The sequence below is a fragment of the Hippopotamus amphibius genome, chromosome 6, assembly GCF_030028045.1.
Source record: "Hippopotamus amphibius kiboko isolate mHipAmp2 chromosome 6, mHipAmp2.hap2, whole genome shotgun sequence".
Classification (NCBI taxonomy): Eukaryota; Metazoa; Chordata; class Mammalia; order Artiodactyla; family Hippopotamidae; genus Hippopotamus; species Hippopotamus amphibius.
Genome location: NC_080191.1, coordinates 150041364 through 150053477, shown reverse-complemented (window position 1 = coordinate 150053477; position 12114 = coordinate 150041364). Strand labels below are relative to the sequence as shown.

The following is a 12114-nucleotide window of genomic DNA, read 5'->3' as shown; positions in this document are numbered from 1 at the left end:
TTTGCAGAAGGTAGGGTGATAGCTGAGTTTTGGAGATTGGGCAAAATGTGGCAAGTTGGAAATGATCCTGGTAGGCTGTGAAGAAGTTAGCCTGAATTGTGTGGAAGGGACTTTCCAGAAAGGAATAGAAGATACAGTTTGCTGAGAAGATCAACATACTTTAGTAGACCTGGAATGGCAGGAAAAATCTGGAATGGATCCCAGAGTTGAGGAGAAACATTGAAAGGTGTTGACCAGAGGAAACTGAAAAAAAAAAAAAAAAAAATTAAAACTAAAAAAAAAAAAAAGAAAAGAAAAGAAAAAATACTCTCTTGTATTTTTAAGATATTTTGCCTACTTGTGGTATGGAATGAAATGACATAAATTTGAGTCTAAAGGTTGGAAGGTCAGCTGGAAGGCCTGGTAACCCAAGGTGAACAGTTGGTAGCAATAGAAATACAAAGAAGGAAACAACTATAAGGAATTTAAAAAATGTTTAAACTGTGCCAATTAAAAATAGAAAGACAAAGGAAGAGGAGCAGAATCTGAATGTTTATAAAGTAGTTCAAGGAAAGACTTCAGACAGGAAAAGAAAAAGACCTCACGAGATGTCCTGGCAGATGAAATTGCAGTAATTATTTAAGGCAAAATAGTGAAAGTGAGTGCGATATCAAGAACCATAGCACTAGGTCATGGGAGGGTGGGGGAGTCCTGCCTTGGTGTCATATTGAGAACTCATCAGAGCAAGGAAAGGATCATTTGAAAGCAAACCAAACCTAAAAGCAAAATTCAAGTCCTCATTATTTGTTTGGAACAAAGAGGGAAAACTGACGCTGGATGAAGAAGAGACCCATATCTCCAGCTAATTAAAAAAAAAATCAGTAATGGGACTAACTTACTACTTTGCATACATTGTCTCAGGGATATAAGGCAGGTGAGGGAGGACACCTTCAATTGTCTCTGAAAAGTACTACTGTCATGCTCTCAATCTATAGATCCAATAGCTAAGGGCGAGTCCCTCCCCTGGGATTCTTTCCCTGTGTATTTGTAGTTCACAAACTAATGTTGCTCACTTAATTTTGATAGAGAACTTTGCCTGGTTGATTGTGGGTGGTCTGTTTGTTGGTTTGGATTTTTGCAGCTGCTTATTTAAATGGCTTATTTTGCTTTTAATTATCTTACATCTTTTAAAATTATCTCAAAATATTTATCTGTCTTTTTAATCTTTAACTTTGTAAACACATGGGGAAAAACAAAAATCAAAAACTACAACTGCACTAGCATGAAGTTACATACAGGCCTTTCTGAAGCCTTCGGTCTACATTTTACCACAAATATTCTTTTTCTTCAGTCTATTATTTCTGGAAATACAACTTATCAAAATGTGTGCTCATCATTTTGTTTGTTTAATAGCAATCTTTTTACTCACTGTGCGGTTGGGAAGGGAAGAATTGGGTGTGATTTTTTTCAACATTGTGAACACAGAACCCCCAACTTACCAGAAACCAAAAGTGGGCATGTATCACATGTTGTGGGATAATGAATGAATAGTGAATGACTGAGTTAAGATGATGGCCTCTGCTATGAAAAGGAAATTAACATCTTTTTGTTTATGAATTGGTGAGTTGCAGCCCTTTTGAGTGCCTGAAAATAGCTGTTCAATTCTGGCCCCAGAAGAATACTTTTACTAGAAATGAGGAAAATGTTTCTTCTACATTCTGAGGTCTTATTCCAAATCACTGAACTTAATGAAATCATAAACCACATACTTCTAACTTGCTCCCAGCATTAAAAAAAAAAAAAAAATCTCTTTTTTTAGGACAACCCAGGGCATAAATGAGGCCATATGAGTAACACAGCAACTCAAATAAGAAGCTAGAATACAGTAATTTATTACAGCTTCTTATATTGGCCACTCTCTGATGATATTCATACTCCTCAAAACAGGAATTCAACAGAACTCTCCATAATGATGGTTTGATTCTTTCCATTATCAAAAAAGAAGGAGGGAAAAGCAGGAAAACCCCTGCGTTGCTCTTTGTATAAGAGACAGATTCCCATACTCACCTGAGTCAGGCAGCACCCAGCTTGTTCCTCAATCCTCTATGAGAAAAATATCTGTCTCATTCACTGACTTCACCAAGCATCTCACCTTAATGAGGCACAAGCCATGTATTTCCTGTATCCATAGCAGAATGTCAATTTTGATCAAGGTCTAGAGCTACTCAACACACATTTTAAAATGCAAATCTAATCATGTCACTTATCTGCTCAATGCCCTATCATTGTTTCTCATTGTTCTTAGAAGTCCTAAATCTTTAATGAGATGCTGCATGGCCTGCTGCCTGTTTTCAACCTTATTTGACACTGCTCACCCCTTATTCAAAGCATTCCAGCTGGCTTTGCTCACGTCTTTTAACATGCCAGGGCTCTCTCTTCCTCTGGCTTTCGCCCAGACTTTCTCTCTGCCTGGAACCTGGCCTCTTCAGATCAACACCTATTGACTCTTCAGATCCATTCTAAATTTATTTAACGAATATTTTCTGAGCAAATATCACATGCCAGGGACTACTTCTGGCTTCAGAGAACTAGACAATAATAAAACAAAAAAAAAATCCAAATATAAATATGAAGTAATTGGGTATGATCAATGTAATAGAGAGAATTTTAAAAGGTAGATGACTTGTAACATACTGGCTTTTTTTTAGATTGGATGAATGTAAACAGTCTTTCTGAGAAGAAGACATTTAAACCAAATCAGAAGAATAAGGAAATGGACCCATGAAGATCTGGGGCAGAAGGAATAGCAAGTATGAAATCCCTAAAATGGGAATGAGTTTGGTGTGTATGAAGAATGAAAGATGGCTTGCACAGAGAGGAAGAGCATTTTGAGACAAAGTAAGGGGTGCAAGAGGTACAGGTGCTAAGAGATATAGATACCTATTTATGCAGAGTTTTGTAAGACAGGGCAGGGAGGGAGTTTGGATTTTATTCTCAGTGAACAGTGGGGAAGCCAGTGGAGGGTATAAGCAGAAAAGTGAGCTGGTATAATTTATGGTTTAAAAAGATAATTTGATTTTGCTTTGTGGAGAATGGATTACAGGTAGGGAGCAAAAGTGAAAGAGATAAATAATATAAGAGGTTCAAGGAGAACTGGCTTAGTTTGGCAAAGGGGGAAGTGGAAAGGAGACAGATCCAGGATGCATGTTGTAATAATTCAGTAAGAGAAGCTGATGGATTGGATATTCAGCCTAAAGGAAAGACAGATCAGAAAAAATTTAGAGGTTTTGCTTGATGGTCCAGATGAGTGGCAGTGCATATGCCATCAGTGCAGTGCTGCGCTCAAGAGAAGACTGTCTGGGTTAGAATCCTGGCTCCGCCACTTAACACTGTTGGACCATATGACTGTGAATGAGTTACTTAACCTCTCTACTCATTTGGTTCTGTGTTTATAAAACTGGGAAAATAACAACCCTACCTCATAAGGTTACTGTGGGAATTTAATAATGTAATCCTTGGACTCCCCAATGGGGAGCCAAAAATATGTGACCTATGCAATATATAAGTTCTCAATGAATGTGGCTATGATTGTTATTACTGTTGTTGCAATTATTATTATAACTTAGATGTGGAAGACAATGACATATACAGACCTAAGAAAATCAACATATTTTAGCCATTAAGCTTGAGATATTCATTGGTCATTAGAGATGCTGGTAGGCAGAAGTACATAAGTCTGATGCTCTGAGGAATAGTCAGTCCTGAAGATAGAGCTTGGAAGTCACTTATTTATAGATGGTATTTAGAGCCATGCATAAATTCCCCTAGGGAGATAAGGTAGAGAAAGAAGAAAGGGAGCCAAAATTTCTTCTTAGTGGCACTTTGACATTTAGATATCAGGGTAAGAGAGGAGGAGCTAGCACAGGAGGCTGAGAAGGTACAGACAGTGAGGGAAGAGGAAATCCTGGGGTGATGTCAAGAAACAAGCATGACCAAAAGGGACCAGTTAACTGTGTCCTGTGCTATGGAGAGATGAAAGAAGATAAGAACAGATAAGTGACCAATGGAATCAACAATTTCAGAGCCCCTGGGAGTCTTGACAAGGCCTTTCTCAGTAAAGTATTAAGAAATGGAAACTTGAATGTCACCTCCTCTGGGAAACCTTTTCCGAGTGTCTAGAGTAGATTAGCTGCCTTCTCATTGCACTTATCATTTCCCTAGCACTTATCATATAGGTAATTGTAAAGGAAGTCAACTTTGCACTAAATCATTATCTATGTAAAGCACATCATTTTTGTAATTATTCATTTATTTTCTGTCTCCCCTAATAGCTAGTATCTACTGGACAGCAGAGTTCACATCCATCTTGTTTTTCACAATATGCTGAATAAGCATGCCTGATACCTAATATTGCTCAATTTATATAGAATCAATGAATGGCTGAATTAATCAATGAATGAATGACACCACATGACTGTACCTAAAACATATTTTTTTTTAATTAACTTCTTTTAACTAACACTCACACTACCTGACATGCTTCCTTTCTGGTTTTCTAAGTTTTGGGCATAACTAAATAATTGTTTTTATTGCAACCCACCATTTTGGAGGGAACAGGTAGAATAAAAATAATGAACAGTCTATGTTGCACTGCATCATTATCTATCTAAAGTTTCTTTTTTCCCAAAGGACAAACAACATCTCTACTCCAGGAGATCATTTTAGCACTCAATCTAAAATTGATTACCAACCAGCCCTTATTAAAACTCAGTTGACACAACTGGTATTTGAGAGAAGAAATCTATGGACCAAGTTAACTGTCATTGCTCTAAATTGGTTTTTAGCTCTATCCTATTATAAGTGAAATCACCAAATAACTTACTTGAATTGCATTTGGTTACCTCTTTGCTGAAATGACATTGTAGAAGTTGTGGGCATTTATTATTATGTCTTTGGCTTTTACAGAGGGTTAATACATAATCATATGGTTGAGAATATTTCTGCATCTTCTAATGACATATACCATCACACCATTCCTACATTTTTTTAGTGTTTCAACTAAAAACAACTCATGATAAATTTCTCCGTACTATAGTATGAAAAAAAAATTCTGTATTGTTTCTAAAATATATATATATATGTTTCCTTTATCTGATAATAACAATTATGAAATTCAATCCATTATCCTTTTTACCTTGCTTCTAGGAAATTGAGATATATATTTATATTCAACTCCAGTATATATTCACAGCCTAAGTTTCTTCATCTTTTCTCTATAGTATGGGTATTCATATTCAATATGATTTTAGTAACCTATTTAAAAGTGTTTGTCACAAATTACCTCCACTGTTTTTGATGTAGAAAGTATAAATAAATGAAAATAAAAAGAATGTCCTTCTCTCTTCTTTTCATTTAATCCCAGAGATAATCCACCCTTCATGATTTTTCTCAGATAGAACAAGTTCATGAAGACATTTTTGACTCTTTAAGGACAGACTAACTCCCTCTTCCGCCTCCTAAGAACACATATGGATGATAGTGGGATATTATCATCCTATAAAATTTAATATTTGATTATATCTTACTCTCAAATATAAGGTCACATTTAGAGTTATTTTTTTACTTTAGGATTTAGACCCAAACAAATAAAAACAATGCAAAAAAAAAAAAAAGAAAAATAATGACAAAACACTGTGCCACTTGAGAAATGAATTTGCTTTTCTTTTTAAATCATGACCATTACCTACACTTTACCAAATCTCCTTTCTGCTAGACTGCTTAGGTTCAAATAGGGATCTCAATCACTGCATTCATTTTGACCCATCTGATATTCTATGCTTCCTTTCTTTCTTTGTTGTTCTGACTCTTTTTGTATGTATCAAATGATCATGTACATACAAATCAATTAATAAATATGTATTATTATGGAACATGAAGTAGAATATCAATTATTATTCTCTATTGAGTGCTTATTTTCCCCCTCAATTAGACTGAAAACTCTTTATAGATAAGGACTGTATTGCTCTTATTGTTTATCCCTCACAGAAGATGTACAGTGCTGGAAACAAGTGTTATATATTTGATGATTGACCACATCAAAGTTATATTTATTTCTGTCATTTGTCTGATAATACTTGTAACATTATTATTGCATAGATATTATAATTATAAGAATCAACAGGTCTCACCATCATTTCTAATATAAAAATATAAATTCAGGTATTCATTAGAATTGTTAGGCAGTAACATTAATGAAAGCTTGTTTTAAATGGTTTAGCTTTACATGGCATTATAAAGTTAGCTAAATGTAATTCTTCAAATGTAACTAGTAAATAAACTAGCACTCAATTATTTTTTCCATGGATGGGTAGTAGAGACATTAGATTACCAAGTAAAATATTTAATTAGACTCAACTAAAAAGTTGCCAAATATCCAGAGATATTAGTAGCTCTGACCTCTTTAAGAGAATATTATTTCTAAAATAAATTACACGTGCTTGAATTATGAATGTATAATTGCCTCTAAAGTACCTATATCAAAAGTATCTTATTAAATTTCCATCAGATAAAAGTTTTATGTTTGCCTAAGTTAGATCTCCACAGAGATAATTTTTTAAAAAATTTTTCTCTAAAAAATAACATAAATTTATTCTAAGTTTAGAGGGGGGCTGAAACACATTTTTAGCACTAAATTAGTTAATGTATTTTTTCATTTTTAAGATTTGAAAATATGTTTGGATAGTTTCTATTTTCAAAAATGTTTACTGCATAATACCTCATCTTAATAGTGAATAATTTATTTCATATTCCCTTTCAATGCTTGTCCATAAGTGCATATGCTTACCCTGTTTACAATCAGAATATTTAATACTATCTTCCTCTCTTAAGACCACCTAATCAAAGCATTTCTTACTGTTTCCAACATAATAATTTTTATTTTTATTTTTTATTTTAACTATATGCTAGAATATTAGAAATAACTCTATTAATGATTAGTTTAAATACATTTTAAAGGACATTTATGTAACATGTATTAGAAAACCAAGGACAAAGAGTTAAAACTGGCTGAGGACAAAGAATGTACATACCCAAAAGTGAAAGAAAGTTTACATGTTTACTAACAGAAGTGTGAGACTTAATAAGATATGGTTATGGAGAACTCTAAGATGAAACAGGGGAAGTGAGGTTAGCAGGCAGAATCCTCTATCCCCTAGCTTTTTTTTTTTTTCCAACCTTATTGCAGTTTTTCTTATCACCACTAATAGCATTTTCAGTGCAATGGTATTGATAGTCTGTGCTACCACTTTGAAGGAACCACTAAAGGGTCTTGGTTGAGAAACTAACTTCAACCTGTTCCTAGCTTCTTCAGAACAACGCTATCATAGGAGGTATTTTTTTCTTCTATGCTAATTCTACTTTGTAATGAACAAAATATATTTTCAACGTGAAATACTTTAAACCGGAAACTTGGCTGCCAGATAGCTGTATGAAATTTTTTTACTGAGACATTATCACATTTTCAGTTATTGCTAAAACAAATAAACTTGTAATATTTTTCCTCTGGGATGACAAATTCAAATCAAAACTAATTACATTACCTGTTTCAGACTGTTTCAGACATCCTATTTTCTGTCAATCATCTGAGAACAAGTCTCATAATTAACCAGATTGTACACTGAATCTCAAAATTCATTTCCTTAACACCAAAACATCCAAATCAAAACACAGCTCAGGATTTCCTCTGTCATGGGATCAAATCTTATTTTCTACTTAATGTCCAAAACTCTTCCAAGTGCCAACTAAACAGCAATATTTTTGGATCCCACACCCAAGAAACCTTGGCTTACCTTGTACTGTTAGACAAAGTATTAACAACAACAACTAAAACCCTACAGTCTTTACTGTTGCAGTTCTCCAGACAGATCAGCTGTAGAGCAGGTCATGGTATACCATACACCCAAAGTGCTGAAACAAATGTTCTGATAACTTGATCTTCATGAATTAATTCGTTTAAATACATTTTCACAAAGCCCAACACATATTTTAGGAAGTGACTGGAATACATCTGTTCTAGAACTAATGCCCCAAATGCACCTAAGAATGTTTCACTAACAAAGTTTTGTACTTTATCATGTTGCGAGGAGGTCTGTAAGGGACAGCTGATTCTTAGGGGTGATTATTAGTGTATAATGTCTTTAAGAGAAACAAAGAAGCCAACTAAAGGTTAAATCCTAAACTGCAGTAGAGCCAGAACAAGTATTTAACATTGGAAAAATCATTCATCATCAACACCAACACTGCCTGCTGTTATACAGACCAAGTTTTCATTTTTCAACTGGTTAATCTTTTGTCCTGCAATCCAATCATTCACAGTATGGCATTTAAAGATAGGCTATGAACATGAATATGGGATTCAAATTGGATCAAAGTCAGTTCCTCATCAGTTTGGAATACATTTTTTTTTTTAATGGGCAAAGCTTATACCAACATAACACAGTGTATTTTATGAGATCTTACTTTACATAAGTACAACCAATAACAGAGTGAGGAAACATAAGGGGTGGCCAAAATATATTTTTTTTAATTAAAATCAATGTATATGACTATGTGGATGTTCAAATCCTTAAAAACACTGTTACCACACCTTGGTGTCTAATTTTAAATTTTCAGTTGGAAAACTAGTCACTGCATCAGGATTTTCAATTTAAGAAATTCAGAAAAATATGAAAATAATAATCTTTAATGCCAACTTAGCTATAAACAATGCCATAATTAAAGTTATATGCATTAAATATAGCGAAGGTCCTCACATTCAAATCTTGCCTAAGAAACAAATGACAACACTATGATATTTAAAATTAATTTAAGAATATTATTATTAACCTCTCTTTACATATCTTCTAGTACAGGGAGTTTTCACTGGTGGAAAGTCATTCATCTCTATGCAGTGACATTATAAGAACATCTGAAGCAATGCATGATCAGACATGATGGGGAAACTAATGTGTACTTGAACAATGCTACAAAAATATTTTATACCAACATTGAAAGAGTGTATCTATTATATCATCCACCATACTCCAAATTCAAAATAGAAAAGTAGAAAAATATCATGATCTCACTTTGCTTTGCTAACATATCTCCTTCCCCAAGACACACAAACTTGATTGACAGAAATTATTCCTTTTTGTATTTTGAGATTGGCATAAACTCGGGATTATGATTACACAAAAGTGATTAGAATAATAATAACACTGAAAAGAAAAATAAACTGATTCTTAATGGCTAAAATAAATTATGTTAACAATTAGTATAAAGAAGAATATAATTCAAATTATTTTTTTCAAAATATTTCAGAGTAAAGAATGAGTGAGGTATCTCTTTGTGTCCAAATAACATAAATTATAACTTTTAAGTATATAATAAGGGATAAGACTTTGATCAATTAAGATTTAAAAAAAACTTTTGTAATGAATTGTACTCTTAGCAAATACCTTTAACTAAAATACCACAGATAAAGATTTTTATTAAATGATATAGTTATTTTACCAAATTGTGACAATCAACATTATAAAAATAAACTTACACAAGTAGAATAGCAAATTTATGTCTATTTCTGAGTACCTGAAAATTTATTTTAAATAATATTGCTTTATACTTTTCTTCAAAACTGAAGATCACTAGTTTGATTTTGTTTTAAGTATACATACATTATTGAATTGAACTCTTTGACAGTTTATGAAATCAATGCATGTTTTGCAAATCAAATAATTCAATCAAAATACATTTAAACAAAATATTTTCATTTTATTTGATAAATTTAAGAAACAAACAAACAAACCTACACAGCTATGGCAATCATTCCCCAAAGCAAGTCCATACACATATTCTTGAAGAGAATAAAAACTTGTTTCTACATTCATGGCAAACCTCAGACAATTTTATCGCGTTGTAAAAAAGAAAAGTAGAAGAGAGAAAAATCTGCCCAGGGACTAATTCTTCTTAAGAAAGGCCCTGTCATTGTTGCCTGTCACATTTCTCCAAAGCCAAGCTAAGGAGAGCATTCCATAACAATGTGAATAATCTCATTTTCTTTTACTATTAAATATTAAAACCAACCCTAGCTGTCTTTTGTCAAGTAATTTACGAATATTTATAGAACTTATTGAAAATATCAAAAATTTTCCTTCAAAATCAGCAAGCCTAGAACAGCAAGTGCAATGGAGCAAAGCAAAACAAAACAATTCAAAACAAAACTATCACATACTTCATGAATTGATGGTGAAACAAAATAAAAGAAATTTCTTACCGAGCACCCCAAGTCGATAGTTGACCGTGATGACTATCACGTTGCCATAACTTGCCAAGACACTCCCATCATATAAATTTCCAGTCCCTTCCATATATGAGCCACCATGGATATACACCATCACTGGTTTGGGACCCCCACTGTCCCGAATATCTGAAAAACAAATGGTTGGCAATTGTTCTTATCCACAACACGCATAATAAAACAGAGAATACATTTTCTAGTTTAGGGACAAGAGGGCGTGACTTTAATAAAGTTCTTTAAATTTGCTGTCTTTGTTAAAGTGTTTCTTAAGCAACTCATATTAAGATTTATTGTAGAAAAGAGCAATAGATATCTATTGTTTTCTACCTAAAATTTTGTTAAGTATTATAAAGTGAATTACAAAACTTGGATAAATTGGAAGTTGGTGTGAATTTGAGTGCTTTTTTTTTTTTGATTGATTCCTGATGTGACAGTAAAATCAAAGAAATAATAGAATTGTAATGATTCTTAAAACTTCTTTTTACAGATATTATAGACCTCATATGGAATTTATGAACCACAAACTAAGGACAATGGTATTATTACTCTTATGAATAAAACACTCTGTTTTTCCATTTCTTAATTACAGTAAAGATTTATATTGAATGCATGATAATTACATTGAATAACATGCTCCAATTTGAGACTAAAATGACAACACTGTGTTATAGAAATTGCAAGAAGTTTCATGTAACTCTTTAAGTACTGTCAGATGAATGTCTAGGCAATAGAGTCCATACATCTCTATTTCTGTCTTTGCTGCATTTAGGGGACTTTCATTTAAATGATATTTTTCAGTTAAGTCTAGGTCATCTGTTCATTTCAATTACTCTTACCCTTTGGAAGAAGAAAACAGACTAACATATTTCTCACCCTCTTTGTGTAACTGTTTTACTCTTCTTAGCCCCACTTTGGCTCTAAGATTTTGTCATGTACACATGAGACAGAATACAGCGAAGTCCAAGCGTAAAATGCCAAAGTTTAGGGTGACAGTAAAATGATTTCTACACCTTTAAATTTTAATAAAATGTATTTGCTTTACTAAGATACTTTACCCCGATTATGTAGTTTTCAGCAAGGGTCTAGAAATAATATATAAGGGAAACACAGGATAATTTCAATTGGTATTAAAATATACTGATTTCTAGAGAAAATGCTAAACTGTGTATTGGTGAACATGATTCTAACTATTTTATAGATTGAAATATTATATGTATACATATATCTATATGGTAATGAACATATACATATCTAAAACATTACTATTATATAGTGTTCCATGATCTCTTCTACCCACAATGGAAACAAAATTACATCAAGTGTATTATCTTTTTTTAATGACAATATTAAAATTATTTAAAAGTATGGCTTTTTTCCTTTGCTTTTGACATTTTTTTATCAAACAAATCTCCTACATCATAACGATTGAGGTTTCAGCTTTCAGAATGGACTAATATGATACAAACTCATGGAAAAAAATGGTGATAATTTACAGGCTGCTTTACATTTCTTGCAAAAAAGATGACTAATGTAAATGTTTCAATTTTTCTACTATAATAATAAAGTGATTTCTTTCAATGAAAATCATTTTAAGATCAAGAATTGTAGCTCAACTTGTTTGTCCAGATTTTCAAGTTGGGGAAAAAGCTAATTGCAGGATTTAGGGACTTTTTAAAAAGGCTAATTTAATTTGACTTAATATTTAATATCAGTGTATAAATTTATCATAATCTCCCCCCTCCCTGCAAGGGTGTAGTTGAGAAAAGTGTCTTATTTTCAAGTGGTGAGAGGAGGATAATTTG

At 32.8% G+C, this 12114-nt stretch overlaps 1 protein-coding gene across 3 annotated transcripts in view; it reads right to left on the bottom strand.

Moving 5' to 3' along the window:
- NLGN1 (neuroligin 1) overlaps nucleotides 1–12114 on the bottom strand; it is an 805184-nt gene that overhangs the window by 419951 nt on the left and 373119 nt on the right. For all 3 annotated transcript variants that reach the window (XM_057738870.1, XM_057738866.1, XM_057738867.1), the window contains one exon: nucleotides 10289–10441. In XM_057738870.1, the coding sequence (XP_057594853.1) occupies nucleotides 10289–10441 (153 nt within the window). The remainder of the gene's footprint in view (nucleotides 1–10288; nucleotides 10442–12114) is intronic.